The 16571-nt window shown below is 40.8% G+C and overlaps 1 protein-coding gene across 1 annotated transcript in view; it reads right to left on the reverse strand.

The window, feature by feature from the left end:
* Positions 1 to 16021, reverse strand: part of PDE4B (phosphodiesterase 4B) — a 195889-nt gene extending 179868 nt beyond the window's left edge. The window contains exons 1-2 of the mRNA XM_074906019.1: positions 15934 to 16021; positions 13350 to 13585 (exon numbers count right to left, since the gene is read on the reverse strand). Of these exons, the coding sequence (XP_074762120.1) occupies positions 13350 to 13585; positions 15934 to 15975 (278 nt within the window). The 5' untranslated portion in view covers positions 15976 to 16021. The remainder of the gene's footprint in view (positions 1 to 13349; positions 13586 to 15933) is intronic.
* Between the last annotated feature and the right edge of the window lie 550 nt (positions 16022 to 16571).

Consider the following 16571-nt stretch of genomic DNA (forward strand, 5'->3'; position numbering starts at 1 on the left):
TTTTTCTATATTTAATAGTTTAAAATTATATAGTTTGTATCTCCGTTCCCACAGATTTAGGGGCCCCTGAAATTTTCTGAAGGGCAGACACTAGTAATTCTTGCATAGGCCTTTGAAGCGATGTTTTGGAGAGCTATAAATGGTCACAGAAGACAGAACGGCAGCACCTAGCAACCCTTTGGTGTGCAGCCTAAGAGCTGAGCCAACCGCAAAAGAAAGAAGCAACTGGTAAAGTCCGTCCTTATTTATTTTAGAGCGTCAGGACGCCAGCACAGATAAACTACCCACTTCTTTGAGTTTAGCAGAGGTTGAGCAGGACCCACCCTATATAAAGGGTGATTTTTTGAGCTCTTCCCATTTCAGTAGCATCCAGTTGCTTTCAAACAGGCTGTTCCTCATTCAGTAAGCAGCTTGAATATTCGTTTTCGGTTTAACACCCAACAATTGCAGCCTCCGTATAGGATTTCGTAAGTTTTTAAGTCTTTAGAACATCCAGCACCTCTGACAAGGTCAAGATGATCCAGAATACTTTTCAGATTGGTCACAAATAAATTAACTGCATCCTTAAGAAAGATACTTTGAGAGTTTTGAGTGGCTTGGATATTCGTCCGTGTACCTTCGAGTAACCACTACAAGATGTCCTCTGTCACAGAAAAATTATTTTCATTCAGAACACGGGTGAAGAAGTCAGTAGTAACTGTAAGCTTGATGCCTTTCACCTGCTATTTAGTCCTAAACTGATTTAGTATATTATTTTCCATAGTAAAACACACCACAGACAGAGACACAATTTATCTGAGTTCCCTGCACTTTTTTGTATTAAAACAAAAAAGTACAATTTCTTATCATGCTACAATGCCATTTTTTTCTTACAGGTATTTATATTATTATCTCCTAGTAGATACATATGAAGAAATAAAGTTATATACTATAAGCCCTCAGGGCATGATGTAAGATACCTTATTCATGGTGGTATTTCCCTAGCAACTTTGATTGTGCTTTATTTAGTGTATTTCTCAGAGAACATTTAAATGCCTTCTATATTATCCGCAGTGAGTAATCACATATGTCAGACCAATCTGTATTACTTGCGATTATTTTCTCATTTCAGAGCTATAGATAAATATTTTACAAATGAATTCAACAGGCCAATTTATTCTTCACAGGCAGAGACTCTGGGGTCACTGGGCAAAGAGAAGCCAATGCAAAAAAGTCTTACAATTTTACACATCCTTTACATCTGACGTGATGAGGAGAGGCTTCATGCTACTAGAGAGAGACGTTGTATGAAGGAATCTCTCCCGAGCTCTTTGTGTGGACAGGTTAGCTCACTGCTCAGCAGGCTGGTTGATCTGTTCAGCAGCGTTTTTATCTGGCTGTGATGAGCGTTAGCTGCACCTGCCTCTGCCACGAATTTGCCTGTGACTAAGCACCTCATCTCGCATGAGTCACCAGCATTCCACAGGCAGGACCGGGCCTTTGCTCGCTGCCGTGCGCCGGTGCCCCTGCACCCGTGTCCAGAGGCAGCTTCAGGCACCGTGGCTGCTGGCCAGTATCACCCAGCTATAATTCAGTCACAGGTAACCTCCTTGTTAAACGTGAAATGCAAACATCAGTAGCTGTATTCTTCCTATAACTAGAATGAAAGTGACATAATACAATGACAAGTATGGAAAGAAAAAAAAAAAAAATCAATAATGCTCTGTCAGAGCAATTTTCTTACTAACAGATAATCCTACGTACCCAGTTCAGGCACTTTGTGCCTCCTGCCATACGTTCCCCTGAAAAACGACAATTTGGTTTGGTTGGCAACATCGCCGCTCACGCAGGCAATGGAAAGGGTACAAAAATGAGTGCTTAGCCCTGGACAACCCTCCTCCTCCTTTCAAAGAAAGGATTTAAATCATTTTCATGAGCAAACATACATCTGTTATTGGTCTCACCTGTGACAGTTGAACTGGAACAGAAAACTTCACCATTAATCTGAGTCTGCTTAGGTTTTGCATTTTATTCTTGCTCTTCCACGTGCTTAGTTCTGCAGTAGCTTACTGGCAAAACACCATTCCAGTTTGCAGGCAAGTTATTTCAATTACTTTGCGTTTCAGATCATCTACACCTTATCACCTCTCTCAAATTAAACACTATCAGACTTACAACGTACGTGTATTTATAGTTATTTTTCCCTAAAAAAAAACCCAAACCAACAACAGACAGGTAAAGCTCACTACATTTACTGTTCAACAGCATGGATGTAACCTCCAGCTTTGCCAAGTGCCTCATGTTTTGATGCTGGGAAACAACAGACAATGCATTGTGTGTAACTGTCCGAATTCACAGACAGCTTTGTCCATTACAGCTTAATTAAAGGAATAATTAATTCACATTAATAAATTCACAGCCAAAATCCTAGAGACTGTCAGTGCCAATAAAAACAGGGTTAAAGAGAGGAGGTGGCTGTGGTCTGTCCAAGTATATAAGAAGTTTCTTGTTTTCTTTAATGGAAAGAGAGTGTCCAGTGATGTGTAATGAGCCTCCCAGAGCTGCAGTCGGGGTGAGAACCTGCAGAACGTGACCGAGGACAACACTACATTCTTGGTCCTCTAATTCATCCCAATGACACTCTCAATGTTACCAGGGTCTCCGTTCAAAGGACCCCGGGAAGGAATTGGTACAAAAAAATGAGTTTAAAAAGATTCTAGAAGGTCACGACATAGCTGCTAAAAACACATAAGAGAAGGTGGGAAGATATTTGACGCCCGCCAGTGCCAGGTGGATGTGGACCACAGGTAATTTAGTGAGATCACGCAGTACTTGGAGGAGTTTCCAGCTATCCTGGAGGTGTTCTGGCAAACACGGAAAAAGAAGAATCACCCAGGGACACGTTTTCTACATCCACACGGTCACAACCACACGCTGCATCACACGCGGCTGCCGGGCTGCAGCTGTCCCCTCAGCCAGACGCGCACCCGCGGGTGACGAAGGGCAGGTCCCCTGACCTGCCTCAGCATCTCACTCAGGCACTACCTACAGCCACAGAAGACAACCCAACCCACAGACCAAGGCTTTAACGCTGACAGGGCAAACAGGACTATTCTGTCCTGACAACAGGAGCTCTCCAACCTCACAGAGGACTTACCAGTCAGAGGAACTACTCCCAGCAGGTCAGAGATAATTGATTGCTGTTAATATTTAGCACCTTGGCTACAAATATTTAGAAACGTGATTTATACGTGGACTCTGTTGAGTTTTGGCTGGGAGATGAGTGCACGGTGTGTGGAATCACACTCAAGCTCCGCAGGCACACGACAGCCAGGGCAGGTGGCCTGTTAAATCGGCACGGCGTGATGCTGGGAAGCAAAGTTGCATCCCAGCCCCATAATAACCTAAATACACTCATCATTCCTGTCCTCTAATCCCTTATCAAACGTTTGATAGCTCAGGCATCGCTGAAAAACCACGAAGGCACATGTCACAGACAGCACCTGGTCACCATGCTGCAGGGACACGGCTCTGCCTGCGGCCGCCACGCAGGCACAGAGAGCAAACTGGGAGGGACTGGAAGACACAGACCATTTTGATGCACATAACAGTCACTTTTGTTCTCTTGGGGGTTTTAGAAGTACACACACCCTCACACCAAAATTTAAAACAACTTCTTTGCTTGCACAGCAGCAGAAAACAGAGCTCCACCACAACCATCACGTGTAATATAGAATAAAAATATATCTAATGTGGCTCAACTGAGAACCAGAAGGTAGATCTCCAGGTAACAAAGCAAACTGGGTTTGATCTTTCCTTTTGGATGAAGTTATCATTAGTCAGAAGTTTAAAGATACAAGAAAGTTGTGTCAAATTCTTGTCTGATTCAGCTTTTATATCAACCATATTTCCATAATCTCCATTTATTTTATATTCTTGGGAGGATGAAGTTTGAACATAGTATTTCAGAAGCTTCATTGTCTTTTGCTAATTAACAGTGACTCATTTCTTTCCATTCTAGATACATTTCAAGCTGTCTTATTTAATTCTGGATTGAGGTATATAATTATAATTGAATCATTAAAAGCCTTTTTTGTGTGCCTACAGCTACCTCTGTTTTGAACCACTAGTATCTCCAGGCAAATTCTGCAGCACGGAACTTCAGGATCATCTTCAATAAAATTACTGGGCTTACCTTGCATTTCATACAAAAAGGGTACGCTGTCATTTTGAGCACGTAAGCAGACTAAAATGCAACAAATTAAATAAATGAAAACTAGGAAAAAGATGATATTGCAATAACAAAATATAAACCGTGTACAAAAGGATGTTTATAAAATAATGACATTTTAAATTCAAAATCTATGACTAATCCAACATTGTTTCTTCTTAAAATTCCTCTATACCAAACACACTGCACATAAATCATAGTTATTCTATTTAGACCTGCTAGAAAACAAAAATAAAAAAACATTCTAACCGAGAAGAAGATCCAAGAGCTTCAAAAACTGACAGCAACAGACAATGTCTAAATATAGGCAGTCAAAACACTTATCTGTGTATTTTTAGCTGAGAAAATAACTTCAGTAATAACTCAGAGATAGCACAAATTATCTCTGCGGCAGTTTCTTTTCAGATAGGTTTGCACTGGTACTGACTGTATAAAAACGAGCAAGCAGTGACCCCTATATAGTTGGGTTGACCACTGTTTTTCCTATTATGAAGAATTCTTGTGATTTATTTTTATAAATGGATCTCCAGGATTTGCTGCATAATGTCAGATGGGGCAGGAGTCCACCAGTGATCCCCCCCAAACCAGGCTTCTCGTGGCAGAGCCAGAGGAGCAGACTAACTGCGAGTGCCAACACAGCGTCAGGGTTTAGTTTTGTTTCTTTGATCAATCCTCTACTCTGCATCGTGCCGGGTCAGGAAGAACCACTATCCCCTCTGCAAAGTCAGTGAGGATGGAATATTCTCTGGTGGAAACATCTTACGAAGGGAGAAAGTAGAAAAAAAAATTAAAGATATTTCTCTCAGTTAAGTCAGTAATCTGCATTTCCTGCTCCACGTCTTTGTGAGATGCTGAAATGAAGCTGGGAGGGGCAACAATGACAACAAACCAAGGAATTTTCCTCTTCCTATACGAAGGAAGCAGCCCCTACCTCACACCTTGGTGAACCCAAACATATTTAAGCCTTAGTGAACTTCTTTACAGAATTTTTATGATCTGCCTGTAGATAACACAAGAACTATCTCGCAACAGAACATCCTCAGCGTTTCAGAGACTTTCTTGAAGGGTCCCCAGCACTCCACGCTCCTACCAATCCCAGTGTTCAGCACCAGGAATGAGCCATCCCTAAGTGTACCAGATAATATTTCTGCTTACTGAAAAACAAACAAAATCACTGAGCAGACAAAATCCTTCAAGACTGTTTCCAGATCCAACACTCTTCAACACTCTCCACAGCTTTTATATTGTTAGGAAACTTAGAACAAATCATAGTAAGTCTGATCTGCAAAACTAAGCTACCATATATTTACATTCTCAGAAACAGCACAGCATAATTAAAAATTATTTTCCCCATAGAAAATATGACAAGTTATGATGAATAAAGGTGACCTCCTTTTTCAAGGTAAGTCAATATGGTACAAGCTTTAGAAATACAGGAAGCATATTCAATCGGAATAATTGACCCTGCTTTATTACCAAAAAACCTGATGTGATTTATATAAATAATAAGCATTTTGGACCAGATCATGTCCAGAGGTCCCTTCCAACTTCAGCCATTCTGTGATTTAAAGTAATGTCAAATATAGGACGAAAAATCAAAACCAGGTTACTAAGGAATGTTTTTTTCCCCCTAAGTTTTTATTTTTCACATCATATGGGAAGCCAGCTCATCTATTTTTTTTTTCTATTCCAAGCTTGCAGCATATTTCTTCAGTTCTTTTCTAGTTGAATTTGAAAAGATTTAAGAAATAAGACTTCAACATATTTCGCAGTCTGAAACAACATTTAAAAAAAAAAACAAACAAACAAAAACAACCAACAAAAAAACAGAAGACAAAAAAGCCCCAGACTTTTGCAGAACAGCATTACTCCTTCTGAACTTCTGGTTTTCATCCTGCTGTTCCTACTTAAGCTTTCTATTACCCTAAATATGTCCTTTCATTCCTTGGGATTTACAGATTTCAGATATAAAGGAGTGACTGGGCATATAACCTCCTGCTTAGTTTACTTGCCTGACTACAGTTTTATCATCCTTTCTAATCCTTCACACAAATTTCCATCCTCTTTATCATTCTAACTTTCCATATCAATCCCTCAATTCATCTCCACCAGCTCCACGGTGGTTATGAGCTGGCCCTAGCTAAGTCAGCATTTCTGCTCAAGGTTTGGTCTCAGACTCAGACACCAAAATTATACTTAAGTTTTGTTGGTTTGCTTTTGCATCTAATTTGCTGCCCATGATCACCATCTGGAGAACAACATGCAGTACTACAAGCATCGATTTGACACTGCATATACTCGCCGTCCGCGCACACTTCAGGATGCAGCAACGCGCTCACACGCCCTTCTTTGTGCACACCAACTTCAGGAAGAGCTTCAGATGGACGTGGAATTTTCCTTTTTAGATTCTGACCACCAACCTGAACAATAAAACTCTTCCAGAAGAAAGCAAGCTATAGACCTGGTCACTGACAAATGACGAACAATAATACAGCAAGCTCACAGACACACAAAACACTACAGTTTGCTGATTCTAAATGCTGTAAAAAAAATAAAATAAAAATCACTTTAAAAAGTAAAGACAGACTAATGGTTAATTTTTTTTTTGGTAAGCGGCAAGAATGTGACTCAAAGAGCAACCAACTCTGTTAGCAGACGCCTTCCTTCAAAACTAGTGAGTTCTCATTTTGCTCTTGCAGAAGAGTGAGGTAACTTTTGCGTTGGACAATTAGCAACGTAACATATTTCAATACAATATTTAATATCATAGTCCAAATGTTTAACAGAATCTCTATGTCGTGAAAAAGCACACTCTTTACTATAATATTAACCATATCAACCCTTACAGAATTTTTAAGGCCTTTATTTCCCGCCGCTTTGGGACTCGTCGTAGAACTTATTTTTGTTTCAACATAGAAACTTGACGTGAAACTGTCAAAATCTCTCTGCAGACCTAAGTCAAATGTGTAGAAATGGTGTAACTCAGAAGCTAGCTGTCAAACCTAACCTAGCAGCTGGGAAGGGTCAAAAAATAGGGTAAGAGAACTATTTTGGATGCTTTGAGCGTAGCTACATTCTTCACACCCTCCTTCTCCCCTCTTGCCTGGAACTATTATCACAAAGTTTTAGTTATAAAACATGGAGCAGGATTGTGGAAAACATTTTAACAACTTTTAGGAAAATATGGACCAAGTCTGTGCAAAGGAAGTTTGTAAGACTTCTACATTCTGATTGCCACTTGAAGATCTATATCCTATACACCTCTTCCCTTGCACGACTCATGAAAGCTGTTTTGTATGTGTACTGCCTTGCCATTTTCACACAAAATATTATTACATCGCAGCTGGCTTAGAATTATGAATAATTACTTTGGAGTCAGGCTGCCCATTTTTTCTTTGATGCTTAGAGATCTTGTCAGACCAGCACCGCTTTCAAGAAAAAACAGTTCTAATAAAAAACTGAAAAAAACAACTAAGAAGCAGCTTTATTTTTTAGGTCCCCATGTATCTTAAGTTAAAATACTTATGTAAGTCATGGCTCACTGTCTCACGGTTCTTATTTTTGTATTACCACTGGAAGTTAAATTTACGGTGATTTCTCAAAAAACGTGGCAGAAAAACTACTTACAGAAAAAACAGGTTTATTTTCCTCTACCCCTCCCAAATAATATGTTCTGTATTTGAACTCTGTTATTCTTTTCTTCGAACCACAGTTACTGCAATCCCAGGAACAGCTGAATTTCCACAACCAGTGCATTCTTAGCACATAGTCTAGCACAGAGCTGATGTGGCAGGCTGAATTCTGTACCATTTCAGTGATGATAGAACCAAATTTCACTTAAGAATGAACAATATTTTGAAAAGAAAATGAAATGCTGAAGCTGCTGTAATATAATCTGACTATATTCTCCATCGACAGGTAAGGTTTTGCAAAGAGCTTGGTATCATACAGAGCTGGAGAAGATGTATGGTAGAAGTGGAAAATACTGTATTTCACAGATGTGGCATCTCCTAAATTGCTTCAGGAAGAACCACAGCTATATTATTATACATCAACTATCTTCAGGGATTTCAGTTTAGAAATCTCATTTGATAACAGAGATATTTGCCATTTTGTTCAATACAGAGCACAAATAGGGAAATGCTTTGGAGCAATGGAGATCAGAGCGAGCCTAAATAAACCATCCAGAAGAAAGCAAAAGAGTATTCCAGCACAAGAGCAATAAAAAACATAAATAATGAGTGTATAGTGGAGATTTTGTGCTAAGAGGAACTGAAAGAACTGGAAGAATGGGCTCAGCAGAATGCACACCCCAAATACACACAGGGAGAGTTTCCCCGGGGATTTCATCAAGATAACGTAGAAAAGAGAAATAACCCCAGCAGAGGCAGAGCTTTTGCACCTTACAGTTCAGAGCAATCCTCTGGCGATCGGGTTTTGATTTATCCCTGCCTCTCCAGATTGTTTTTTCTGGTTAAGATGATAAATTTCTACAGAGACTACAATGGTTTGCACAAATAGGAAACAAAACCCCAAACTGAAGTGACTTCTTTGTTGAGTATGAAATGCCTGTGGAAAGCCTCACTTCCACTCCACCTGCCCTAGTAAACTAAAGAAGTTTTGTATGTGTCCTGAATATACACTAAATAGAACAGTGCAATGAGGAACTTGAATAGCAGCATGAAAAGTTAACTGTCATCTTGGTATCATCAGAAAACTCTTTAACAATCTTACAGTTATTACAAAAAAAAAAAAAAAAGATGGTAGCTACCATGCACACTAGACAAAGGAAATGAAAAGTAATTCCTAGAAATAATGTCTTTATGTCATAATAATGAGGTGTTTCACATCTGTCTTTGGGGTTTCATATGCACACAAACAGATTACAGAAAGCTCAGTAAACCTCAACACTTCTGAATGAGTCCTGATCTCTTAGAGAAAGAGTCTCCAAGCTACAACTCTGTGAACTCTGAGGAAAAGAACAACACACTACGTTAAACAATTTATACTGGACACGTAAGAGTTCTGATGATTGGCCTTACAGAAAACCTAAACTTGGACCTTACAATGTTTATGCATTTCAGTTTTGTGGACCCCAAATGTCAAGGCCATTTACCTTTACATTTCAGTGAAGAGTTTCCTTTTGTATGATTCACTATCTTGTACAAGCTGTAGCAAGAGGAGCGGCTGGGGGAACTGGGGGGGTTCAGTCTGGAGAAGAAGAGGCTGAGGGGAGACCTCCTGGCCCTCTGCAGCTCCCTGCCAGGAGGGGGCAGAGAGGGGGGATGAGTCTCTGGAGCCAAGGCCCCAGCGCCAGGCCCCGAGGGAATGGCCTCAAGCTGCCCAGGGCAGGGTCAGGCTGGCTCTGAGGAAGGATTTCTGTGCAGAAGGGGCTGTTGGGCGTTGGAATGGGCTGCCCAGGGCAGGGGGGAGTCCCCGGGATCCCTGGAGGGGTTGAAGAGTCGGGCTGAGCCAGCGCTGAGGGATCTGGGGGAGTTGGGAACGGTCAGGGGGAGGGTCATGGTTGGGCTGGAGGAGCTTCAGGGGCTTTTCCAGCCCAGATGGTTCTGGGATTCTGTGAAGACTGTCTCCCTTTGGGAACATAAACAGAGGTCAGGAAATCTCTGCCCCCTTAAGCTAAACCCAGGGAATAAATTTAGTGAACAATTTCCACAGCTCAGGGACAGAGGCCTAAAAGCAGTGCAACTTGAACATCCAGTGCTGCATTAATGGTGTAGATCCGTGGACTAACGAAGACACACACCACACTCCTAAGGAACAGCACACAGCCGTTAGCTTCCACCGAAACGCTGGGAAACACAAGACAACTGGCAGGAGACAAATCAGAATTGATTCTGACCAGACATACAGAGATTTTTTTCTGAGTTGAGGACAGTCATGCAGCAGAACAGGTCTCCCAAAGAGGATGTGAAGTCTCCATCCTTGCAAGTTTTCAAGATCGGACTAGATAAAGTCCCCTGAGCAACCTGGTCTGACCTCACAGCTGCCCTCACTTCCAACCTCCTGAGGTTCCTTCTGGCCTGAATTATCCTAGAATCCTATGAAACTAAGAGCTGGATACCCTTTTCACAAGGAATATCCCTCTCTCCTGTCCCAGTCTGAGATTTACACTGTTTAATGGCATTAGGCTCCCTATATATAAAGCGTTTTTCCCCCCGATCGCTTAAAACATGTTAATTTTCTGCCTGTGGCCCCCGCATTTTTCTTAAAGCCTCAAGAAAAGATACCCACAAAGTGAGGTGAAAAATAAACCCCAGACTTATAAGAATGGTCTTATTGGTCAAGTCAATGGTACATCTAGCCCATGATCTTATCTCCCACAAGATTCTAAAAGCACAGAACAGAAAGGAACAGAAAGCAAATATATATGACACTTCCCCTCAAATATTTTTCCAGTCCCAACTTGCAGCTCAGAAGCTGAACAAGAGGTGGAGTTTATGTATTCAGAAGGAAACCACAACAGATTACTCCTCCAAGGATCTGTTAAGCTTTCCCTTGAGCCTGCTCAAACTCCCAGCATCTACAGTATCCTACAGCACGAAGTTCCACAGCGTGACTATAATCTGCAGAAAGAACCACTTCCTTGCTCTTGCTTCATGTCTGCCATACCAATTTATCTGACGGCCCCTTTTTCTCCTATTGGAAGAGACAATAAGCAATATATCAACTACCTCTTCCCTTCGTACCATTTGTAAGATCTCAGTCCTATCCCTTTGCTCAGCTGTGTCTTTTCAATGCTGAAGAGTTCAAGGCTCCTGGGTCAATCCCACTGCAGAAGCTGTTCCGTATGTTTGATCATTTCAGAAGCCTTTAACTCTTTTTAGTTCTGCTATACCCTTTTTTGAGAGGGAGGACCAAAACCGTACACTCTATTCAACACTGGACCAAGTAATGGGTTCCTACCATGGCGTCCTGTTTTTTACCTACTATTCCTTTCCTTCAAATCTTTAACAATTCATTCAGTTTTTTGACCAGTAATAAACACTGAACTTGCAACTCTATTGGACTTCTACCCTATACCCAGGATCTTGCTCTTGAGTAGTAATATTGTTTTGCAGCTACAGTTCTTTCATGCTCAGATATATCACTTTGTCTTTATCTGCACTGAAATTTTCCTATCACTTTATTGCCCACCCACTGAGTCTCTTAATGCTCGTATCATTCCAAAGCTGTTTCAACACAATGGCACATACCCGGCTTACACAAATATAACCTGCATCTGGGGTATATTTTATGCAGAACTGAACCACAATATAGAAGCCCAAGCAGCTTGGGGACCAGATCCCACTTGTACTGCTCCTATACAAAAAAAAAAAAAAAAAAATCTCAATCATGACTGTGCTTCCCTGAGAGTGTGGTCAGGCCCCCAGAAACTGAAAATTGCATAGGGAAAGAACTGCCTGGCATGGGGTAGAGAACAGTGCTAACTGAGTCAAAAGCCCTTAATAACTGGAACTTAAACAGAAAATGGGAAAGATTAGACCAATTTTCTGCCCAGCAGTCAATCTAACTGGTGCCTGAATCAGAAAGGTGAGGGGGATGTAAAGATGCCTGTGTCACCACGTGTTGGAACAGCACTCTGCATCGCAGCCACACCAACCAGCAACTCCCAACTCGCTACAGGGCTGTGGACAGATAGGACAGATTCACACAAAACGGAGAAGTCAGAAGCTGCCTGCTCACTTACAAGAGATTAGCAGCAGGAAAGAAATAGCAGTAACCCGAGCAGCAGTTGTGTTTTCTCTTTGACTGGCGTACCATTCAAGAAAAATACAGGCTGTGCGACACAATACGCAGACATTGATTCTGCTGTAATGGAAGAGAGAAGCAGCAATGCCCCCTTGTGTTACAAGGGAAGATAATGATAAACCCATTGCAATTCCTTACATTTTCCCAAACCGTTTATGAGGTGTATTCAAAGGTCAGAACTAATTTATTCTTAAAAGCACACCCTATTGAATAGGCTCTCAACTGTCCTGCAGTCAGGATTACAAACTGCTGCAGATACACAAAAAGAAACACTTGCAAAATGCTCATAAAGGTAAACCAACCCTTTTGTTGTCAGAAGTCACAATCCATCTGAAATTAGGTAACTCATTTTGTTAAATTTATCCACAGCAATTAAATGTAAAAATTGAAAAAAAAAAAGCTCCTTTGAATTCTTTACCTCATCTATTCAAGTGCATAGTTTAAAAATCCTATTTTCAATAGGAAAACCATTTTTAAAGGACTCACATTAATTTTGGATGCCCTCTGTAATTGTTCAAATGCAAACTGAAATGACAGCTCTGAAGAGTGCTGAGCTTAACAGAAGCTAAAACCAGATTCAGACTTGGGAATAATGACATGAACATGTCTTATAGCCAGAAAATGAAATAGAGTGGGGCATTTAAAAACTAGAATCTAAAGCACGCTTGAAGTCTGAAGTTGAGAGTACAGGTTTTAAGGCCTCATTACAATGCCATTTCCAGATTCAGACAGCAAGCTGGACATCTAAACTTATTTTGCCATTAAAATCTACCGTTGCAATTCCAGCGCACCAACACTTGGGGCTTTGTCTTCCTCTTCTCCCTCGAGATGAATTTACTAGTTCTGGCACTTCACATTCCATTTCTGTTTTGGAACTCGCCTCTTTAACAATCCCTGTTTAATCAGCTCTCTGACAGTTTCTCTGGGACTTGTCTTAAGCTTAACATCAAACGCTTTCCCAAGCCTTTCTTCTAACCCTTGGACAGAAAATAGACAGAGAGCTAAAGCCTTTTTCCTCAATCTGTTGTAGAAGTCTACCACCATCCTGAACTCTTCTGTGGGTATAAAACTAGTAACACAAATCCTCTGGCCAAAATCGGAATTTACAACACAAAATTTTCATGCAGATGCACCAAAAAAGTGAACAGAAGAGCTTTTAACAGAAGTAGAATTTCAAGAAAATGCAATTATTTTGTAAACTTATATCCACGATGCAGTGATAGACATCAACAAGGTAATTATCTAGTGCCTTCAAAAAAAAAAAAAAGAAAAAAAAAAGAAAATACAACAACTCCAAACCAGAAGACAACAAAAAACAACCCTAAAAAAACCAACTACATGAGACTCATAAGAAAGGGAAATAACCTACCAGTCTTGGTAAGTGGTGATTGCGATACTCGGAGGCGTCAACAAAGGCAGAGTTGTTGGTCTACAGACGATGTCTCTGTCAGGCGTCCTTGCTTTTTCTGTTTGTCTTTGGGATAACGGTGGTAACTGCAAATTACCAGAACAACATCTTCTTCCTCTCCAGAGGTCTATGCCCAGAGCATGGCTGGAAGTACTGTAGGACTTGCTCAGCCCACACTCCAGGTAATCCAGAGCATTCTGCAAAGACAGAAGAGACACTGAAGTTCTGCAAACAAATGTTTTCCTCCCTCAGGATAAAACACATTCAACTGTTGTTCTACAGCCACAGCTACTGACAAAAGATAATTGTGTGATGAAATCTTGGCGGAGTCTGACTGCGCTGCATTGTTATTTTATCAAGTTATGAATGAACTTGAAAATTCACTCAGAGCTTGTCTAAGCTAAATCCAACAGCTAATTCTAATCTAACTGAACACTTCAGTAATCCAGGTCACTTGGGCGATACGTTAAACTTTTGATGTATTAAACTTTTTCGGAGAACATTCCACTCGGCATCCATCTAAAGTATCATTCCTCTCCACAGCACAAACACAATGGTTGGTCATTTGTTTTCTGATGAATCTTCAGGCTGATTCACATCCTGAATCATCCAAGAGCTACTCAGCGAGAGGAACTCCCAGCTAGGCTATTCTATGGTATGTCTGGCATTGCTAGTAGAATTAGTCTCAAAACCAGATTTTGATCGGTTAAAACAATTTTTCTTTTTCTAGTTTCTACCGATTTTTATTTTAAAACATTACCATCATCACTGAACTGGCTGTCAGTCTGCTTAAACCCAAGCCAGAAGTTCTCGCACAGCAGAACAGCACTGCAAAAGGGTTGGCAGTTTTGGTCTTACTCGGAGAATTTGCCTACTCAAATATAGTTGTCCAACATAATGGAGAATATTTCTGTATTATATGTGATGAGCTGCCAGTAGAAGCTGGAGGGTTACTATAATCAGTGTTTATATCTATGGCAACCCCTCTACATTTTTCCTCTTCTTCTACCTGCTCCTGAATTTTGATCTTCACCCTGCTCTCTCCACCCTTTGCAGACCTTTCCAAGCCCACTTCACAGCCTCCCCAAATCCCTTGGTTCATTTTTCCTACAAAATGCTACCGCGGCACTCTCCCAGCCAGCACTGAATGACTTTAAAAAAGAGTGGTTTAATTTCCCATAATCAGGTATTAGATCCTTCATGAACAACTGCAATGTAGCACGAGGTCCTCCATTGCCTCGGGGTTTGTAACAGAAATTATGTTCTCCATTGTCATGAGACCACTAAACAACTCTGTAGTACCATCTACTCTCATACCTCAGCGAAGATTCTCAACATGGGAATAAAAGATGAAACTGATGGGAGAAAGGCATACTACCAGTTTCCTCAACCTTCCCTACTTGTTTGCCCATCCCACAACCATGTGAAGCACCCAGACAGGAAACAACGCGGCCCACAGGTACTTCACTCCTTGCCTACAGCCTGGAGTGCTAGGAGGCACGCTGGTGCACATCCATGAAGTTACTAAGGCATCAACATCACAATGACCTACATAGAAGTTTAAAATATTTGGCATGCTGTGTTTCCAAAAATATGCTAGAGATCTTTAGTCATCCAAACCCTACTCTTGCACAGAAAAAAAAAAAAAAAAACAGGTCAAAAATACTCCTAGGAACCCCAGGAAGGAAAGCCTGCCTTCTACATGAGGATCTGACTTAACCTGCCTTTGCTGATAATTTTTGGAAGACTGTTTAATTTTTTTTTTTTTTTATTATTTAAGAAGTGTACAGCAGAGTTTTCTAGCTTCCCACTGGATTTCAAATGCCTGATTTTAGTAAAATCAGCAAGTACCAAGCAGACCCAGCACTGTGCTCAGGCAAACTGACTATGAAGCAGTGCAACATGTGGTCTCAGAGTTTAAAAGAAACATTTATTGAAGGAGTGCTGTAGGATACACTAACTGTTAGGTTCCACTCCTCCACTCAATTTTTATATATATATTCCACAGGGTTTGCCGTTTCTGGCGAGCCTCAGCTGTGACAAACAAGACAATTAAGGCTGTGGTTATCATGCCATCATTACAAACTGACACAATTCTCCAGAGAATGGGAGCTGGAGTTTAATTAATAGGGGACTGTGATGACGATGAGCAAGTGTAGTAATGGATTAACACATGCATCATCACATTAAGTGCTCAGCTACTACAGCGGGGAAGGATGGTGAAACACTTTTAAGTATAAAAGTACAGCACATGCACAAAGATGGGATGCAGAGAGATTCCGTAAGGTTCCCTGCTGACTAAGGACCAATAAAGTACGTGTCCTGCGTAAAACATTTCTGAATTTCTCATGGTGTGGGGGGTTGGTTGGTTTGGTTTTAAACCTGCGGGGCTTATTTTCTTATTAGATGAGCTACAAACAACTCTAAGGAAACCAGTGAGTAACAGAAGCAAAATCACCTGATACAAAATAAGACAAAACTAAGTTTCAATCTCAGTTTCATAAAGTACTGGGAAAAATAAAACATGCCTTTAGAAGAAACTTACCTCATCTGCCGTTACTGTCATGACACTTCTGCTTTTCTTCATTATTGAGATTAAAGTGCACCCCGTTCTAAAAAAAACCTCTCAAATCCAATTTCTTCAGATGGGCAACCTGAAAGAAAAAATCGTATTTTTTGAATAACAGACTGGTTTTGATAAAAAGGTATGGAGTTAACTGCTAAGACCACAGCTGCTTGATAACTTACTGCCCTTTTTCATCAAACACTTGGCAGCATATGTTATGCAAAGGTAGCTCTCTGTTAGTGAAAGGACAATTCAATATTTAGTCAAATCATGTTAAAAGTAACGAGTATTCACAAGGCTCTGCAATCTAAGCAAGCCTTGAAACATGTCTAGCAATACAGGATCAAAGCTAACAGGTTCTACTTGCAGAGTTTTTCCTTTAAATGAGCCCTTTCCAGAGGCACAGTATAGAAGCTCTCCAAGAACGGCTTGAGCTGGCTCTCATAGAAAAGTTTGTATGCCGTTCTAAGATTTAATCATAACTCACAAACGTTATTTATCGTTACACTGGCAGACACACACCACTTCAGCCACGAAATTACAGCCTTCGCAGAGGGTGACGCTGCAGCCACTCTGAACTATGCAAGAGTGTGGAGGGGAAGGAAGGAGCCGAGCAG

This window comes from Athene noctua, chromosome 5 (assembly GCF_965140245.1).
Source record: "Athene noctua chromosome 5, bAthNoc1.hap1.1, whole genome shotgun sequence".
Lineage (NCBI taxonomy): Eukaryota > Metazoa > Chordata > Aves > Strigiformes > Strigidae > Athene > Athene noctua.